This window comes from Callospermophilus lateralis, chromosome 2 (assembly GCF_048772815.1).
Source record: "Callospermophilus lateralis isolate mCalLat2 chromosome 2, mCalLat2.hap1, whole genome shotgun sequence".
Taxonomy (NCBI): domain Eukaryota; kingdom Metazoa; phylum Chordata; class Mammalia; order Rodentia; family Sciuridae; genus Callospermophilus; species Callospermophilus lateralis.
In genome coordinates this window covers 192,434,654-192,453,601 of record NC_135306.1, presented here as the reverse complement: position 1 = coordinate 192,453,601, position 18,948 = coordinate 192,434,654, and the positions used below count along the sequence as shown (strand labels likewise).

Sequence of the window (18,948 nt, the reverse complement as noted above, 5' to 3'; positions counted from 1 at the left end):
TGGGCTGGAATAGAGCCCTTAGGGATTTGGGAGGAGCTGTGGGGCTCAGGAAGCTGGCAGGAGACCCTCGGGATGGAATGGAAGTCAGGTGAAGGGACTCCGAGGGAAGAGGGTGAGCAGCGATACCCTGAAGAGCCTGGAGCCCAGCCCCAGGCCAGGAGGAACCCGGCGGCCGGGGTGCAGGCCACAGGGCAGCCCGCCTGCAGTCAGGGGCTCAGAGTCCAGCCCGCCAGTCTTACCCCAGAAAGTACAGGCCCCAAGATGCCACCCCCTGGCCCCAAGGAGCTAAACGTCGGCCACATAGGGGCCTCACAAGAAGTAGACGGACTGGGCTGCGGGACAGAGAGCCTCCGCAGGGCCTGAGCGAGGGGCGGCCGGGCCTCTGGTGGTGGCCAGGCTTTCTCTTTCCCAGCCCCAGCTTCCTCTGGGCAGGGGGCCTGGCCCCCATGGCCTCCCAAGCCAGCCCCTTGAGCACCACCTGCCCCAGCAGGCCAGAGACTTCCTGTAGCGCAAGAGATTTATGCAAAGGGCTGGGGTGGTGATGTCACCCCAAGGGGACTATCTCCCAGCGGCAGGCCCTTCGATAAAATCAGGAACTTGCGCTGGCCCTGCAATGTCGAGGGAGGGGGCTCACCCAGGGCTCCTGTAGCTCAGGGGGCAGGCCTGAGCCCTGCGTCCGCCCTACGGCCATCCAGCCCCCCGACGGGGCACCCCGTCCTGAGGGGCCCCGCGCTGGCCCCCACCGAGGCAGGGGATCTGACAGGCTCCGAGCTCGGCTGGATGTTACAGGCGTGCACAATGGAAGGGTTTCCCCTCGTCCCCCCTGTGAGTACTGGGACTCCTCCACTGGCCCAGCGGGCCCTCGGAAGCAGCCCGCCAGCCCACTCGAGGGGGCCGCTATCAGTGGGAAGTTGGCGTTTCCTCCCTGGAGCTCCTGGCCTGAGACCTGTGGGGGGCCACTGGCTTCCTCTGGGCCTGGCGGGCTAGGCTGGCCCACCGTGGGCTGTGACCGGTGGGGCCTGAACGGTTATTTATAGCAGGGCTTGGGTGGCAGGCCCAGCTCCAGGGCAGGGGACTGGGCTGAGGATGGTGAGGGTGGCAGCAGAGAAGTACAGAAGGAGATGGGGACACTGGCCTGGGGGAGGCCAGCCCCCCAGGCAGGAAGGGGTCGGGTGCCTGCTGGAGGCAGCAGGCAGAGGTCTCAGCCCAGGGCCCACCGACTTCAAGAGACCAAGGATCCTGGAACTCTGGGCCCCCAGTGAGTCCCCAACGCCTAGTCTTGGGCCTGGCCAGAGGACGTATCTGTTGACCAAATGGTCTGGGCCTATAGGTCCCTGAGAGATGGGGGTGGGGGCCTGGACTGGGCCAGGGGCTTGGGGCTGGGCTGGGCAGGGCAGGAGGGGCTGAGCAGTGACACCGTAGCTAGGGTTGAGCCCGCGCTGGAGTTAGGAAGAGGCAGGGACAGGGCTGGGACCAGGTGGCAACTGAGATTGGGTCTGGGGTAGGCCTGGATGAGCGTCAGATTGGAATTAGGATGAGCCCTGGGTCTGGGGGTGGAGGCGCAGAGTCCCAGGAGACCCAGGGAAGCCAAGGGCAGCGGGAGAGCCGGTCTGCAAGGCTCCCCGCTCTCAGTGACAGTTGCCCCCGAAGACAGGTGTCAGGGTCCCTCTGAGAGGACCCTTCTCCCTTTTCCCATCTCCTGCCCGATGGGGAGGCCCAGGGTGGGGGGACTGGGAAGGGCAGGGCTTGCCCCCTGACTCAGCTTTCCCGGCCTAGCGGCAGTGCCCCTCCCCCTCCCGCTGCGGCTGGGAGCCCTGGAGGCACCCCGGCCTGACATCACAGCCAGCATCCTGGGCTGGCTGCCTGGGACCCGGGAGGCAGGCTCAGGACTGGGCTCCCCTTTCTCGGCCTGAGGCAGATAGTGCCCAGGGAACTCCTTCCCCAACCTGGGACTCAGCAGGTGCTGGGGGCAGGGAAGGATGGAGGGGGTTGTCCCAGCAAGAGCCCATTCTGCCTCAAGAAAGCCCCAGGCCCAGGGGCTTGGCCCTACTGTCTCTGACCCTTGACCTCTCAACCCTGGACTCCCTGACAGAGCTGGGTAGGGAACAGATCCTGGGTTTCCACCTTAGACCCCGGCCCCTCTCTTCAGCCCCAGGGGCCACTCTGAGTGTCTCTGGGGACAATGGGTTCTCAAGACAGCCCTGGTCCCCCATGCCAAGCCCTAAGGGTCACGGTAATTGTTGTGCAATCCTTGGGCACAGGCTGCGGGGGTGGGGAGAGGCAGAGGACTTCTGGGGAGGCAGCTTGTCCCTGTGCCTGAGCCAGTAAGCTGGGGGTGGGGAGGGGGGGAGAGGAAGAGGAGGAGGACTGGGAGGAGGGGGGGAGGGGGAGGAAGGTGAAGGAAGGAGGAGGGAAGGGAGTATCCAGTGAGGGGAGGGGAAGGGGGGATCCAGGCCTCTGTCCCCTGTCCCCGAAGGCCGCCTGCCGGGATGACTTCTGTACAAACCATTAGTAAGATGGTCATCACGGTGGGCCTGAGTCTGTCTGGGACCTGGACACAGGCTGTGAGGGAGAGTTGGGGTGGGCAGGGAGACTGTGATAGGAGGACCCCAGTGTGGTGGGGAGCATGCTGGTGAAATGTGGGAGGTTGTGGGTGTGACCGTCGGTGGCTGGAATGCAGTGGGTGTGCATGTGTCAGTTCATGCAACTCTGCGTGTGCCCACAGGGGTGAGTGTACAAGGGTGCATAGGTTGTGTGAGTGGGTGTAAAGGTGTGTGTGGGTGCCAGGTATGATGGCACGTGCCTGTAATCCCAGCAGCTTGGGAGGCTGAGGCAGGAGGATGTCAAGTTCAAAGCCAGCCTCAGCAACTTAGCCAGACTCCTGTCTCAAAATAGAAAAATAAAAAGGGCTGGTGAGGTGGCTCGGTGGTTAAGCACCCCTGGGTTCAAGGTTCAATCTTTAGTAACAAACAACAACAAAGATGAGGGTGTCAGCCTTTACATGCATGGATGGGTACAGTGGCTGAGAGAGTGAGAGGCTGAGCCGTGAGAGTGAGCCCCCAAGTGGGATTGGGGCTGTACCAGTGTCACAGGGAGTGTGTGTGCGTTTGGGGGAATGGGTGCATCTGTGTGGATGTGAGAGGTGAACATGTGAGACCATGATCTGGACCACACAGGCGTGAACATGAGTGTGAGCGTGAGGGGACTTTGTTAGCTTTTCATTGCTATGACAAAATACCCAAGAAAAACAGCTTAAAAGAAGAAAGATTTATTTTGGCTCACGGTTTCAGAGGTTTCAGTCTAGGGGTGGCCAACTCCGTTGCTCTGGGCCTGTGGTGAAGCAGAGCATCATGGGGAGGAGGGTGTGGTGGAGCAAAGCCGCTCACCTCCTGGCAGCTGGGAAGAGAGAGAGCTTGGAGGAAGGGACTGGGAACAAGGTAGACTCCCTAAGGGCACACCCCCAAGGACGCACTCCCTTACAGTTTCTATCCCGTCCCCAAAGTACAATCAGCTATGAATCCATCAATGGAGCAATCCTGAGGTCAAGTCCTACCTCTGAACACTGCTGTACTGGGGACCAAGCCTCCCACATGAGGCTGAGGGGGACATTTCAGATCCAAACCAAAAAGAGTTGTGGGGCCCAGCCAAGCGGGGCGGGGGGCTGCACCTTCTCCTCTGTCCTCCTGTGATCTCTGACCTCTATGGCCCCCATCACTGCCTTTAGCTCTCCAGTGGTCCCGCCCCTCTCCCTGTGGCCCTGACCTTGTGGATTTCAGGCCGAGGGAGAGCTGCGGGGCCAACAGGGTGGCTTGGTGAGGGAAGGTGTTGTGGACTCAACACACTGGGGGCCGCAAACCTGGCTGGGGCCTCCCCACCAGCCCAGGCCTTGACACCCTCCTCTCTCAGCAGCCGACAGAAGACCTGGTTCCCTATGACACGGACCTGTACCAACGCCAGACGCATGAATATTACCCGTATATCACCAGTGATGGAGAAAGCCACAACGGTGAGTTCAGGGCCTGCCGCCCCTTCCAGGCGTGGGTGGGCGCCTGAGCGCCTGGGGGGCCGGGGTGTGGGGGGGAAAGAAGAAATGGCTCCGGGCCTTCCTTGGAATTCCAAGGTCAACTTAGCTCTGGGGGAAGTGAGCTACTCATCCCTGCATCCCCCACCCCTCGTTGATGAGCCTCTTCCGTGTGGACCAGGTCAGCTTCTTGCACATTTATGTCAGCCAACCGTGGACTTCAACACGAGGATGCTGAGGCTTAGGGAGCAAAGTGACCCAGGGAGCAAAGTGACCTGCGCAAGGCTCCCACCCGGCCAGTGGGGCCCGGGTCGGTTGGACCCAAGGCCGGCGCTCTGCACACACGCCGCCACTCCCCCAGACCCCCCACCCCCCGCCAAGCCCTTCCTCAGTTCTTCACTCTCTTTCCCTCAAACTCGCCCCCACCCACAGTCCTACTCCCCGCTGTGTGTGTCTAGCAGCTTCTCTGCTGATAGTTCTGTTTGGGGACTGTCCTAGGCACCAAAAGAGGCTTAGCAGCATCCTCAACCCAACCCTGCTCCATGCCCGTACACTGCCAATCATGACAACCAAGTCAGTCTCTTTACGTGTTGCTAGTTTCCCTGGCAAAACCGCATCCATCTGAGCACTGCTGGATCAGGGGGAAGCCTCTGAGGACCCTTGCTCAGCAGAGGCCGAGGGTCCCAGTTACCGCAGAGACCTGGGCCAGAAGATTCTTTTGTCTGTCTACCCCAGGGTCCAGCATCCTTTCTGGAGCAGATTGGCCCCAGGTGCCTGGGACCTGACAGAGGACTGTGGAGGTCACCCAGAGGGAATCTTGGTGTGTTGATGTAGACCTCCCTGAACCAAAGGTCAGGTGCCCAGTTAAGGGACTGAATCCTCAGTGGGGGTTCCCCAGGGTGTCTGCGGCCCCTTGAGGCAGAGACACGGAGAAGACTGGAAGCCCCGGCACCCAGGGATGCCCTGTGCAGGTCCGTTTAGAACCCTCCCATCGGGGTGCCTGAACTCACAGCCGGCATCTATTAAAGGACTCCACCTGGAAGCTCTCGAGGTAGGGTGGCGTCCCCTCAAGACCAACTTTCAGGCCCCAGGGCCAGAAAGGCCCCCAACCCAGGAAATACCATCTTTGGTTTTGTTGCTGTGTTTCTTTTGGTGCTGGGGATGGAACCCGGGCCTTGCTCCCGCTAGGCCAACGCTCTAAAACTAAGCTGCATCCCCAACCCTTTAAAAAGTTTTATTTGGGGACAGGGTCTTGCTAAATCGCCCAGGCTGACCTTGAACTTGTGGTGGAATTGCCTCAGCCTCCCGAGTAGCTGGGATCATAGGCGAGCTCACCTACCTCTTTTGTGCTTTTAAGCTACTGTGTAATTACACTAGAAACACATCCTCTTGGTAGAAAATTCACACGATGTAGAGAGGGTGTCTCTCTCACCAACCCTATTCCCAGCTTCTCCTTCCATGGGTGTGAGTGACCCCAGCTCCACACACCCTCCCTTCTACCATCACCAGTCGGGCTTGAGGAGGGCGCCCCCTGGTGGCTTGGTCCTGCAGGCTCTGCGGGCGGCCTCCTTCCTCCCAGGGCTTGCTTTCCCCAGGGCCAACTGGCTTTCCACCCACGGTTTGGGGTACTTCCTTTGGGTCTTGTGTGGCCTCAGATTTCCTTCCTGGAGTATGAGGGTATGGCCCACATATCTAGAAACCAACTAGGCCTGGGGCTGGGCCCACGGAGTGAGAATTTCAGAGGAAGTGCTTAGATCTGGGGAATGACTCCTGGTTGGATGCCTGAGCACCACAATTTGGGCCCCCAGAGTCTTCAGGTGTTCAGGACCTGCCCACCCCCTCCAACCCTGTCGGTCCTGGATCCATGTCCTCGCCAGCTGTGTAGCTTGGGGCAAGTAACATAACTTCCCTGAGCCCCCCACTTTCCTCGTCTAGAAACTGAGAGCCTGAAAATACTTGAGCGTCGTGATGATTCAACGAAGTGGCGCACAGGGTCTATAAGGCCAGGTACTGTGCTGAGAACAAGGCCCGGTGAACTGGGAGGGCCTCCTTAGCTTTACTGCATTCCCAAGGCAGGAGGGAGGGAGCAGCTGGGGGCGTGGAGAAGCACACCCTTCCACCCCCCACCCTGCATCCACCCCTCCAGCCGCCCAGGCATCCATCCTTCCAACCGCTGAGCACGGAAGCCCCTCCCGCATCAGTTCAGCATTGAAGGTCCTCTGCTCTGTGTCAGGGAGCACAGTGTTGCAGGCACCTGGGAGTCCACGAGGAGCGAACCAGCCAAGCCCTGCTCTCTTGGAGGGAGGGAAGAGAAAATCCGCAAACACACACACACACACACACACACACACACACACACACACGTAATAAGTCCTATGAGACCCAAAATGACATAGTGCGGGATCCGGGAAGCTCAGGGTGAATGTCACTGAGTTGAAATCTTGAGTGAAGGAAGGTAGGGAGGGGAGGGGTCCAGGCAAAGGGAGCACAAGGAGACCCTGACAGAGGCCCCCGGAGGCTGCTGAGAACCAGACAGTAGGGACGGTCACACAGGCTTAAAGGACATGGAGGGAGAGTGGATTTTATTCTATGGAGAGTTTTTTGTTTGTGGGCTTTCTGTTGCTTTGTTTTGCTGTGTGGGGGATAGAGCCCAGAGCCCCAGACACACTGGGCAAGAGATCAGCACTATTTTGGAGAGGTTTTGTTTTGTTGGTACTGTGAATTTAATCCAGGGGTGCTTAACCACTGAGCCACATCCCTAGCTTTTTATTTTTAATTTTGTGACAGGACAGGTTCTCACTAAGTTGCTTAAGGTCTAACTGGCAATCCTCCTGCCTTGGCCTCCCAAATTGCTGGGATTATAGGCATGTGCCACTGTGCTCGGCTTTTGGAGAGTTTTGAGCAGGAAAATCACATAATCTAAAGTGTGTGTATGTATGTGTGTGTGTGTGTATGTGTGTGTGTAAATCTTTAATGTTTAATTATTACAAAATACTCATTGCTAAGACGTACGAACTACTCCAGCACCAAAAGAGAAACATTTGGTGAGAAACATTTCCTTCTTTTTGTTGGGTGTGGGTACCATGGATTGAACTCAGGGGCACTCTACCACTAAGCCACATCCCCAGCCCTATTTTGTATTTTATTTAGAGACAGGCTCTCACTGAGTTGCTTAGCACTTCATGTTGCTGAGGCTGGCTTTGAACTTGCAATCCTCCTGCCTCAGCCTCCCGAGCTGCTGGGATTACAGGCGTGCACCACCACACCTGGCTCATTTCCCTCTTTTCTATCTCACTCCCACTAAAGGTACCTTAGACATCATTGCAGACTTTTATTCTGTGTCTGTAGCCCTGCATATTTATAAATATATACCTACATACATGGAGATTCTATTCATTCAAAATGGAATTACTGGGGCTGGGGTTTGATACTTTTTGTAGTTGTAGATGGACAGCATGCCTTTATTGAATTTGTTTATTTTTATGTGGTGCTGAGGATCGAACCCAGTGCCTCATGCATGTGAGGCAAGCACTCTGCCACTGAGCTACAGCCCCAGCCCTACAAAAAAAGTTTTTTAAAATGAAATTACTGTATCATGCTGTTCTGCAATTTGCTATTTTTTACTGAAGCCTGTTGCGGATATTCCTCTGTGACATAGACCTGTGTCCGCTGTTTTACTAACAGAAAGAAGGATTTCTGTTGCAGCACTGTCTGTCTGGGCCTGTGAGGGTGTGAAATAGAGCCTTAGAACATTATCCATCCACCAACACTGGCCGAGGACCTTCTGGAGGCTAGGCAGAGGGGGATCTGGTTGGTCTGTCAGGCGGGGAGATCACCTATTCACTTCTCTAGGAGAAAGGAGACCCTGACTCTAGCCAGCCATGCCACACCCGCGGAACACCTGTGCACGCTTCCCAGGGCAGTTTCCTGGTAACTTTCGTTAAATTGGTATTTGAAATTTCCACTATTATGACCGAGGCTTGCCTCTCATTACCTGTGCTTTCTCCGCCCTGTGTTTCCGAGGGGCAGTGTCACAGGACGGAAAAGCCCTGATTCTGGAACTAGACACAGGGATTCATCCCCCACTCTCCATTGCTACCTGGAGTGACCATGGGCAAGACGGTCAACCTCTCTGTGCCTTAACTTCATAATAACACCCACTTCACCAAATTGTTGTCAGGATCGAGTGATATAATACATGTAAAATAACCAGAACAGGCGGGGCAGATACTGAATTTCTCTAAGGAGTTGTTACCTTACCATTATAATCTCCAAGGGAAGGGTGTGTGGCAGGCAAGGTTTTTTTTTTTTCTTTTTCTTTTGGTACTGGGGATTGAACCCAGGGTTACTTTACCACAGAGTTTTACTCCTCAGCCCTTATGATTTTTTATTTTCAGCAGGATCTCACTAAATTGTTTAGGGCCTCAGTAAGTTGTTGAAACTAGCCTCAAACTTGCCATCCTCCCATCTCAGCCTCCTAAATTGCTGGGATTACAGGCATGTGCTACCATGCCCAGGTTTTATTATCATTGTTGTGCTGGGTTGGGTTTGTTTTACCTCCTCGTGCCTTCCAGCTATTCTGTTATCACATTAACAATAGTTCAGCCATGTTAGGACTCCAGGTTGAGAATCATTTTTTCCTTAGGAATTTGAAAACATTTCTCTGTGTCTTCTGGTTACTAGAGCTCTCTTTGTGAAGTCAAAGGCCCTTCCACATTCCCTTTTCCGAAAGTAACCTGATTTTTTGTTTACATTTGCTTATTTTTTTTCTGTTTGTTTTGTCTCTGGAAGTTTTTAGTATCATCTTCCAGTGCCTAGTTGTTCTACCAAGTAGACTTCTTAAAAAGCCTGTCTGAGGAGCTGGGGATGTGGCTCAAGCGGTAGCACGCTCGCCTGGTGTGCGTGCGGCCCGGGTTCGATCCTCAGCACCACATACAAACAAAGATGTTGTGTCCGCCGAGAACTAAAAAATAAATATTAAAAAAAAATTCTCTCTCTCTCTCTGTCTCTCTCTGTCTGTCTCTCTCCCTCTCCCACTCTCTCTTTATAAAAAAAAAAAAAAAAAAAAGCCTGTCTGAGGCTGGGCTTGTGGCTCAGTGGTAGGGCACTTGCCTGGCATGTGTGAGGCCCTGGGTTCAATCCTCTGCACCATATAAAAATAAATAAAATAAAGGTATTGTGTCCACCTAAAACTAAAAAATAAATATTAAAAAGAACCCATAAAATTGACCATCTTAACTTTTTTTAACCTCAGTACTGGAGACTGAACCCAGGAGTGCTCTACAACTGAGCCTACATCCCTGGCCTTTGTTATTTTTGAGACAGGGTCTTGCTACATTGCTGAGGCTGGCCTTGAGCTTGCAATCCTCCTATCTTGGCCTTCCAAATAGCTGGGCTTACAGGCGGTTGCGCCACCAGGCGTGGCCATCTGGGTGGTATAAAAAAATACAGTCACACTGTCATGTAACCATCACCACCATCTCTCTCCACAATTCTTTTCATCTTGCAAAACTGCAACCCTCCAGCCACCCGCTAGCCTCTGTGAACCTGACTGCTCCAGGTGTCTCATACCTGGAACCACACCACATTTGCCCCTTTGTGACTGGCTCATTTCCCTTGGCACGGTGTCCTCGAGGTCCATGCATGTTGCTCCACCTGTTGGAACCCTCCCCACTAAAGCTTGACTACCGTCCAACTGGATGCACACACCACCTTCGCTTCTTCATTCATCTGTCCACGGAGTTGGGTTGCTTCCAACTATGGGCTGCTGTGAAAAGTGCAGCCCCCTGTGAACTTGGGTGTACGGATATCTCTTCAAGACTCTGACTTAAATTCCTCGGGAATCTATACTAGAAATGGAATTGCTGGGTTATATGGTAGATTTATTTTTCATTTTTAAAAAGAACTCCCATACTCATTCCCACAGGGGCTGCACCGTGTTTATATTCCTACCATTGGTGTGCAAAGACTCTAATTTTTTCCACATCTTCACCAACACTTGTCATTTTCTGTTGGTTTGGTTTTCGTAGTAGTCATCCTAATGGATGTGACTGATTTGCTGCTTGCGATGGGACTGGTGAAGGAAAGAGTTCCAAAGTATGGCTCTTTCTTTCCATCCACCCATAAATTCATCCATCCCCCCATCTACCCATCCCCCCATCCACCCATCCACCCATCCATCCATCCACCCATCCATCCACCCATCCATCCATCCATCCACCCATCCACCCATCCATCCATCCACCCATCCATCTACCCATCCATCCATCCACTCATCCAACCATCGTCTACCCATCCACCCAGATGTCTGCCTACTTCATACCACAAACCATCTATGATTCACCAATTTGTTCACACACTCATCTAATCATCCACCCATCCCCCCTTCCAGCTGTCCTTCCCTCCACCTACCAAACCTTCCATCCATCTTGCACTGAGCTCCCTAATAAATATTCTATTTTACATGCCAGGCACGTTGCTGGATGCTGAAGGACACAGGTCCTACTGGATTCATTGTTATAAGAGGGGAAACAATTAAAACTCTCATAATTAGGATACAAGGTAGAGAGTAGCAAATTCTCTGAGACTGGCAGTTCTCTGGGCCTCAGTTTCCACATCTGAACAATCTCCAGGGAAGGCTGGGCTCCAGCCACCTATGTCCAGTGGCCTGTGGTTTCCTGTGAAGGGTTTTTTCCTTGTCTCCTCCTCTCTTGATTCCTCATCTTTCTCCTCAGTTTTGGTTGTACTTCTGTTCTCCTGGGTAGAGCCCTGGGTTTGAGGCTGAGCTTTCTGTTCTGGGGAGATAAGGTCAACTGAATGACTCTTAAGGCTGAATTTCTGTGTGGAGTTGTTTTGAATCTCACTCTATTTTTGTCCTGGTGACAAATGAGTAAGAATTGGAATGTATGGGCAGGACTTTGGCCCCAGGTCGAGAGCTGGTTTAAAGGGAGGAAATGAGTGATCAAGGCGAGTGAGTTATTTCTGGCTGTCTGGGTGAATGATGGATGATTGATGAGTAGATGATGGATGGGTGGATGGTGGTTTAATGATGGATGGATGGACGGACAGATGATGAGTGATAGATGGATGGTGGATGATGGGTGGGGTAATGGTGGACAGATGGATAAAAGCAGTCAGATGCTGGGCACGTTGGCACACGCCTGTAATCCCAGCAGCTCAGGAGGCTGAGGCAGGAGGATCACAAGTTCAAAGCCAGTCCCAGAAACTTGGAAAAGCTCTAAGCAACTTAGTGAGACCCTGTCTTAAAATAAAACATAAAAAGCACTGGGATGGGGCTTGGTGGTTAAGCGTTCCTAGGTTCAATCCCCAAGTCTCTCAGGGGCCATCCCAGGTTTTACTGAGAGCTTTCATTAAGTGTCACCCCAGGTCTTAACACTTTCAGTCTAGCTCCTCCAGGTGATGTGGTATGGTGCTGAGAGCTCTGTCCCTGAAGTTACATGCAAGTGGGTTTGGAGCCCGACTCCACCAATGAGTGCTGTAGACAAAGGACGCATTTGTCACAGTCTCCAAGCCGACAAAGGGGAGATGATACTATGGTGGCCACCTCCTCAGAGTTGGGGTGAGGATTAAATGAGATCACCTGGGTGACCCAGTGAAGGGACAGAAAGGATAAAGCACTGCCATCATGAAGGGTGTCCAGATGTAAGGCCAGAGCGCCCAGGGTGTGGGCTTTGGAGGGAGGCCTGCACCCTGGGCACTCTGGCCTTAATCTCCTGAGCACCAAACCAGGGCCAAAGGCAGGTTTCTGTTGGGACTTTTGAAACCTTCCTCGTGCCTTAGTCTCCCTTGTTATAAAATAAAAAAGGGCTGGGGACAGTGCTATACCTCTGCTACGTCCACAGCCCTTTTTATTTTATCTTTAAATTTTGAGACAGGGTCTTTCTAAGTGTCTGAGGCTGACCTCAAATTTGTAATCCCCCTGCCTCAGCCTCCTAAAGGGCTGGGATTACACGTGTGAGTCACCAAGTTTGTTTTTCCTTTCAGGTTTACATAACTTTGTAGAAAGAGTTATTCAGAAACCAAGATTCTTTTGTTCATTTGCTCATCTGCTCAGGACATGGCTGTTTATGTCTGCTATGATTAGGCACCAGGAACCCAGAGGGGAACAAAATCAGTCCCTGAAAACACTGGCACTCCAACTTCAGGCTCTGGGGAAAAGTGACAGGTCCCCAAAAAGCTGTTTCTCTGGGACACTAAGGTGGCAGGGAGCAGGGAGATGAGGAAATGAACATTTTAAAAGCAGCTGCTGAGCCAGGCACCAGGATGCATGCCTAATAATCCCAGTGGCTCAGGAGGCTGAGGCAGGAGGATCACAGATTCAAAGCCAGTCTCAAACAATTTAGCGAGGCTGTAAGCAACCTAGTGAGACCCTGTCTCAAAATAAAAAGTAAAAAGGGGATTGTGGCTCAGTGGTTAAGGGCCCTTGGGTTCAATCCCTGGTACTAAAATTAATAAATAAATAAGCAAAATAAAGTGGCTACTGAGTTGAGCATGTTGCATACCTGTTATCTCAGCAACTTGGGAGGCTGAGACAGGAGGATGGCCAGTTTGAGGCCACATTCAACAACTGAATGAAGTCCTAAGCAATTCAGTGAGATCCTGTCTGAAAATAAAAAATAATAAGGGCTGGGGAGTAAAGCTCAGTGGTAAAGTGGACTTGGGTTCAATCCACAGCACCAAACAAACAAACAAATACACCCCCCCCCAAAAAAAAAGAATGACAGCTGTAAAGCAGGTGTGGTGGTACATACCTGTCACCCCACTACTGAGGCAGGGGGATCACAAGTTCTAGGCCAGCCTTGGCAATTTAGTGAGACTCTGGCTCAAAAACTAAGAGGGGCTGGATTGCTCACTGGTGGAGCACCCCTAGGTTCGGTCCCCAGTCCCTAGTACTGCATGTTCAAGAGATAATGCAAGCTTTTTTTGGGGGGGGTTGTCTGGGAGTCTCCCTGTGTTACCCAGGCTGATCTTAACACCTGGCTTCAAGTGACCTTCCCTCCCCTGCCTCCCAAATGCTGGCACTACAGAGGAGCACCACACACCTGGTTCTCATGCCGGCTCTTTAGAATAAAATATTAATACGATGATGCTGATAGTGGTTCATGCCAAGTGAGTCTTACTTTGCACCTGGTTCTTTTCTGGGCACTTTGTAGGCATTAGCCGCAGGCCTGGTGAGAATTTGAACCAGCTCTGCCTGAAATTGTGGGCTTTCTCTTTTCCAGTCTCCTAGAGGCAGGGCTGGGCTGTCTGGGTTGTGGGCTCGCACGACTTCACAGGTGCACAGGACCTCGGTAACTAGCCACTTGCATCTCTGACTTTCCAAATGGGGTATCAGGCTCAGGAGGAGAAAGATCTTGTCTGAGGTCACACAGCAAAGCCACCACTTAGCAGGATTAGAAAGCAAGTCCTCAGATATTTGGTCGAGAGCTGAAAAAAAAATCATTTCTTTTCTTCTTCCTTCCTTCCTTCCTTTCTTTCTTTCTTTCTTTTCTTTTTTTTTTTTTTTTTTAATACTAAAGGTCTGGGGATTGAATCCACTAAGCTATACCCCAGCCCTTTTTATTTTTTGAGACAGGGTTTCCCTAAATTTTGGAGGCTGGCCTAGTATGTTCAATTCTCCTGCCTCAGCCTCCTGGGACGCTGGAATCACAGGCATGGGCCACTGTGCCGAGCATCACACTTGATTTCTTAGGGATTCGAGTGTATGAGTTCCTGTGAAAGAGGAAGAGGGAGAGGAATGCAGGCGATGACAGACATGTGTGTACAACTGCATGTTCATGAGCCTCTCTCTCTCTCTCTCTCTCTCTCACACACACACACACACACACACAGACACACACATATAGCTGTTAGAGGACGTCCCAAAGACACTGCCCAGACTGGCTTCTCATCCACTCCTTCTTTGTGCCCATGAACAAATCCATCCCGTCTCTACACCCCACTTTCTTTCGGACCAAACGCTGCTCAGGAAGTCCCTCAGACGTGGGCAGTTTTTGTTCCTGGAAAAGGTGCCCAGAGAAACCATGCTGAAAATCTGCCCTGGCCCGGAGACGGGCTGCGGGGGTGTGTGGCTGTTCCCCAGACTCCAGCCAGCCACCGGGGCTTCCCAGGGACACTTGCAGTGCTGCCCCCTCCCTGGAACAGTACTCAGGCCAGGGCTTGGAGGAGCAGCACCGCGGTCTGGACGAGCTCTGGAAGTGTGAGGAAGGTCAGCCCTGTGACGTGTGGTCGTCACACCTTGGCCATGTGACAAGGTCCTGTGTGTGACTAGGGAAGCCAGGGACCTCAGAAACGGGGAGGTCTGAGGTGGGGGAAGGGAATCAGAGGCCAGAGGCTAGGAATTTTTACAGATGAGTTCTCCTTTGAACCCTCCCCAGAACAATGACCCTCATTTATGGCCAGAGGGACCCAGGCTGGGCCCGATGTCTCACTGCAAGTCAGTGGCAGAGTCAGGACTTAGACTTGGGGACCAGAAGCCTGCATCCCTGTGACTGGACAGGAGGCAGGAGAAAGTGGGTGCTGAGCACAAGGGCTTTGCTTCAGGCCTGGGTTCTGGCTCTGCCATGGATGCTGCCCTTGACCTTGGGCGTGTCTTGTAGCCTCCAAGCCTCAGGGTCCTCCCTATAAAGCAGAAGTAGGAGACAGGAGCATCAGTGAGGGGAGCCCTGCAGTCTGGATGCAGAGCGAGCCCCCTGCGGCCCCACATGGCTGTTTCTGTTGCTGGCACTCCCCCCGCCCTGCCCACCGGGGCTCACTGATGGCCTGTCCCCCCACAGACCACTACTGGGACTTCCACCCTCACCACGTGCACAGCGAGTTCGAGAGCTTCCCTGAGAACCACTTCACGGAGCTGCAGAGTGTGCAGCCCCCGCAGTTGCAGCAGCTCTACCGCCACATGGAGCTGGAGCAGATGCACGTCCTCGACACCCCCATGGCGCCAGCCCACACCAGCCTCGGCCACCAGGTGCGTGCTGCTGGCTGTCCTCTGTCCTCAGGACCACGCCAGGCCTGTGGTGAAGCCCGGGAGCTTCACAGGAAGCTGACACAGGCTCTTACTCAACGTGGCTTCCTGCCCCACCGCGCCAACGGTGGCCGGAGCCCCAACGGCTGCCACTGACCCCCCAACTGACCTCGTGGCCTGCACCCCTTATCTCCTCTCGCTGGAGATGGACAGACCCCAGATGATCTCAGAACCCCCCATCTTTGGCTCCCCACCCCATGCATGGTCCTGTGTCTTGGGGACCCTCACAGACTGCAAGGCCTCATTTGTGGGCCCCTCGGATGTCCAAATCATGAACCTCTACAGGGCTCTTCCACACCCACTGACCACCTTACCAAACCCTCTCTGTCCCAGGGGCTGTAACCCCAGTGACCTAGTGACCTCCACCACCGGTTCCCTCACTCGTCACTCACTCATCAAACCCCATTTGCTCCGGATCAGCCCCCTCCACATCCCCCTTCTCTCCCAAGGCCACTGTCATGCCAGACAGCACCTTTGGGTGTATGAGAATAAGGTGCCCTTTCCCCAGGGACCTGCCCTGAACCAGGGGGCCCAGGTGGGAAGGGCAGTGGGCTGGATGTCACTGTGACCTGTGCCCTGTGTGGTTGTGGCCTCCACTGGCCTCCAATTTCTCAGCCTTCTCCCTAATCTTCCTGCCTCTGTGGCCACCTGCTTCCCAGCACTCCCTCTCCTCTTACTGAGCCCTGAGCTGTCCCTTCCTGACCTCAACTCCTTCCCCGACCTTTCCAGGTCCCCTACCTGCCCCGGATGTGCCTCCCATACCCATCCCTGTCCCCACATCAGCCCAGCTCAGATGAGGAGGAGGGCGAGCGGCAGAGCCCTCCACTGGAGGTTTCTGATGGGGAGGCGGATGGCCTGGAGCCCGGGCCTGGCCTTCTGCACGGGGAAACAGGTAAGGCCCAGCCCCAGGCCCTGACCCAGCTGGGCCCAGCCCTCTGTCCCTGCGCCTTCTACACCCCAGCGGAGGCTGATCAACCCAGCAATCAGGCTGGAGGGCTGTGTGTGTGCGATCCTTCTGCAGAGTCTCTGAGCATCTCTACCTGGGCTCTGTGAGCACGTGTCACCAGTGTCTCAGGGCTCTCCCCAAAGTGTGCTGTGTACGTGCATGAGCGTGTGTGTGCATGGTGCGTGCGCGTGCCAGTGTGCGCCCGGCAGCTGGGGGAGCTCTTCCCCTGTGAACCATCCCGCCACACGGTCCCCGGTGGGGTGGACGGTCCCTGAGGGGTCCCTGTGGCCTCCACCCCACGCGCCCCTCTCCCACAGGCAGCAAGAAGAAGATCCGCCTGTACCAGTTCCTGCTCGATCTACTTCGCAGCGGGGACATGAAGGACAGCATCTGGTGGGTGGACAAGGACAAGGGCACCTTCCAGTTCTCGTCCAAGCACAAGGAGGCGCTAGCGCACCGCTGGGGCATCCAGAAGGGGAACCGCAAGAAGATGACCTACCAGAAGATGGCGCGCGCGCTGCGCAACTACGGCAAGACGGGCGAGGTGAAGAAGGTCAAGAAGAAGCTCACCTACCAGTTCAGCGGCGAGGTGCTGGGCCGCGGCGGCCTGGCCGAGCGCCGCCACCCGCCGCACTGAGCCCGCAGGGCCCCCAGGCCTCCCGCGGGCCACAGCATTAACCCCCCGCCGGCCCGGACACAGGGAGGACCCGGGGCCAGGGCAGGACTGGCGGCCACCCTCCCTCGCCTCCCCTCCAGCCCCGCTTGCCCCAGGGGACCCCAGCCCGGAGGTGCCCGCAGGCCGCCCGGGCGTCGGCCTCGTTCAGTGGCCAGGGGGCTTCCTTGGGGCTGTCTCTTGTCATTTCTGTAGATGGATGCTCCTTTCTAAGCATCGCCTTCTCCCACCGCCCTCACCCTTTAGGAAGGAAGTAAAGTCTTGTTAGACACCATGCTTGCAGCCACAGAGTCTCTTTCAGAATGTGCCCCTTGTCTGTCCCCTCCCCCTTGGGCAGGGACATGGCTGGTTCCCTCATTTAGCCATTAGGTGTCTACCCAGTGCTGGACCCTGGGCACGCAGAGACAAATGACACACAGACAAATGACACACACCGCCTGAGCCTGGAACAAGACCTTCATTGTTATTAGCAGAGTACACCAAAGTAAAAGGCCTTCTGCACCCCAGGGGGGTGTTTGAAGCCTCAATGAGGCTTGAATTCACCATCTTCTGAGTTAAATATGGTGCAAATGATGTCCATGAGAAGGATGACCATGTTAACAACACCGGATTTTCTGGTCATGCAGTACTGAGATGAGGACTCTGGTGTCCTCCCATTCTATAGAATGGGACACCGAGGCTCTCAGAGGTGGAATAATTGGTCCAAGTTCTCACAGCTAGCTTGTGGCCAGGCTGGATCCACTCCAGGTCTACCCCACCATGAGGTAGGAAGCATTACTTATCTGGAAATAGATGTCTTTACTGTGCAGGAGCAGAGGCTAAGCCGCCTTCTCACAAGATTCCAGCCCTGCAAGACCTTGGGCCGGTGATTCAAGTCCCCCTCCTGCAGCCCTTTATCCTGAACACTTGGCTGGCGGACTCCCACCACACAGCAAGGCGCAGCACACACAGTCAGCAAGGAGCCTGGAAGAATCTTGCTTTAGCAAATAGCGGGTAGTGGCAGCAGACAGCCTGGGAATGAAGAAACTTCCGGAAGCTGTCTGCACACCTCAGAAAACCCAGGTCCTAGGACCCTTAGCATTAAGCATTAGCTTAGGGAGGAAGACCCAGAGGGCTGGAGGCTCATCACAGCCCAGTCATGGTGCTCCCAGCCTGACTGCAGAGCCCCCAAGAGAAGGTGAGGGCTGGGGTGTGACTCAGTGGCAGGGCACTTACCTGGCATGAGTGAGGCCCTGGGTTCATCTCCAGCATGGCAAAAATGGTGTTCAGTGTCTTCTTTTAAAGAAGGCTCAGAAGCAGGTGATATGGTTAAAAAATGGAAGAAAATAATGGATTTTGATATATAAAGAAATGGCAAGTTTTTATCATCTGGAAAATGCTTGTGTATGGAATTCCTTTTCTGATGGTGGGAGATAAATGATCTTTCCTGATATTGGGTTTTGTTTAGGGGGGGGGTCCCAGATAATTTGCTTCTTTCTGAGGCAATCCGTGGCCCTGATGTGATGGAAAAAGTGTCCAGTCCCATTGGCAAGAGGTCACAGAGAAACAATGGAGGGTGGGAGGAGGGGATTCAGAACATTCTGGCATTAATCATTGGTTAATCTTGGTGATGTGAGCAAGAGCTGACTTCATTCTGTCTTCTACTTTAGGGTGTATTTAGAGATTTACCCGCACGCCCTTACCTGCAGGCTTCCCCAGCCCTTCCCCTTAAGTGACACCAGCCCCCCCACATTCCCTCCTTCCAACCTGGCCTTGGACTAAGTCCATCCAAGATCCACAGCATGAGACCAGCTCTGTGCCTCATGAGCTGCGATAATGTGGGCCAAATCCTAAGAGCAAATATCGGCTCAGCGTGTTCCACATGCCAGGCAGCGCCTAGCGTTTCCATATGTAAACCTGGCTCATGTGGTAACAGCCCTGTGCTGCTCTTCCCAGCCCCACATTACAGATGAGAGAACCCCGGTGCTGCAGAATTAATAGCTGCCAGGTCTCAGGGCGGCCCAGGGCCTGTGGCCACCACCATGGACGGCAAGGGTGCCATGGATCAATTAGCCTGGGGTTACAGGCCCCGCACATGCCCACTGCAGAGCCTGCGGTCGGATGGACATGCAGACAGGGATTGGGGTACCCCTGAGGTTCACCCAGGGTTGAAGAGGCAGAAGCCATCATATGGCACTGGGGGTGGGGGGGGAGGGACAGAAGCCAACCAGAGAAGACATGGCCTTACCTTCTCCCTAGAGGGACCTCAGCTCCCTGGAATTTGTCTA

The 18,948-nt window shown here is 54.3% G+C and overlaps 1 protein-coding gene across 2 annotated transcripts; it reads left to right on the top strand.

The window, feature by feature from the left end:
* The first annotated feature begins 586 nt into the window (after positions 1–586).
* On the top strand, positions 587–18,024 carry Spi1 (Spi-1 proto-oncogene). 2 transcript variants are annotated; one of them, XM_076844376.2, is made up of 5 exons: positions 587–825; positions 3,910–4,006; positions 14,818–15,005; positions 15,792–15,954; positions 16,326–18,024. In XM_076844376.2, the coding sequence occupies exons 1-5, from the start codon at positions 781–783 to the stop codon at positions 16,643–16,645; spliced, it is 813 nt and encodes a 270-aa protein (XP_076700491.1). In that variant the 5' UTR covers positions 587–780; the 3' UTR covers positions 16,646–18,024. The 2 variants fall into 2 exon arrangements, with proteins under 2 accessions (XP_076700491.1, XP_076700490.1); XM_076844375.2 differs by having other exon boundaries at positions 3,907–4,006.
* Positions 18,025–18,948: the final 924 nt, after the last annotated feature.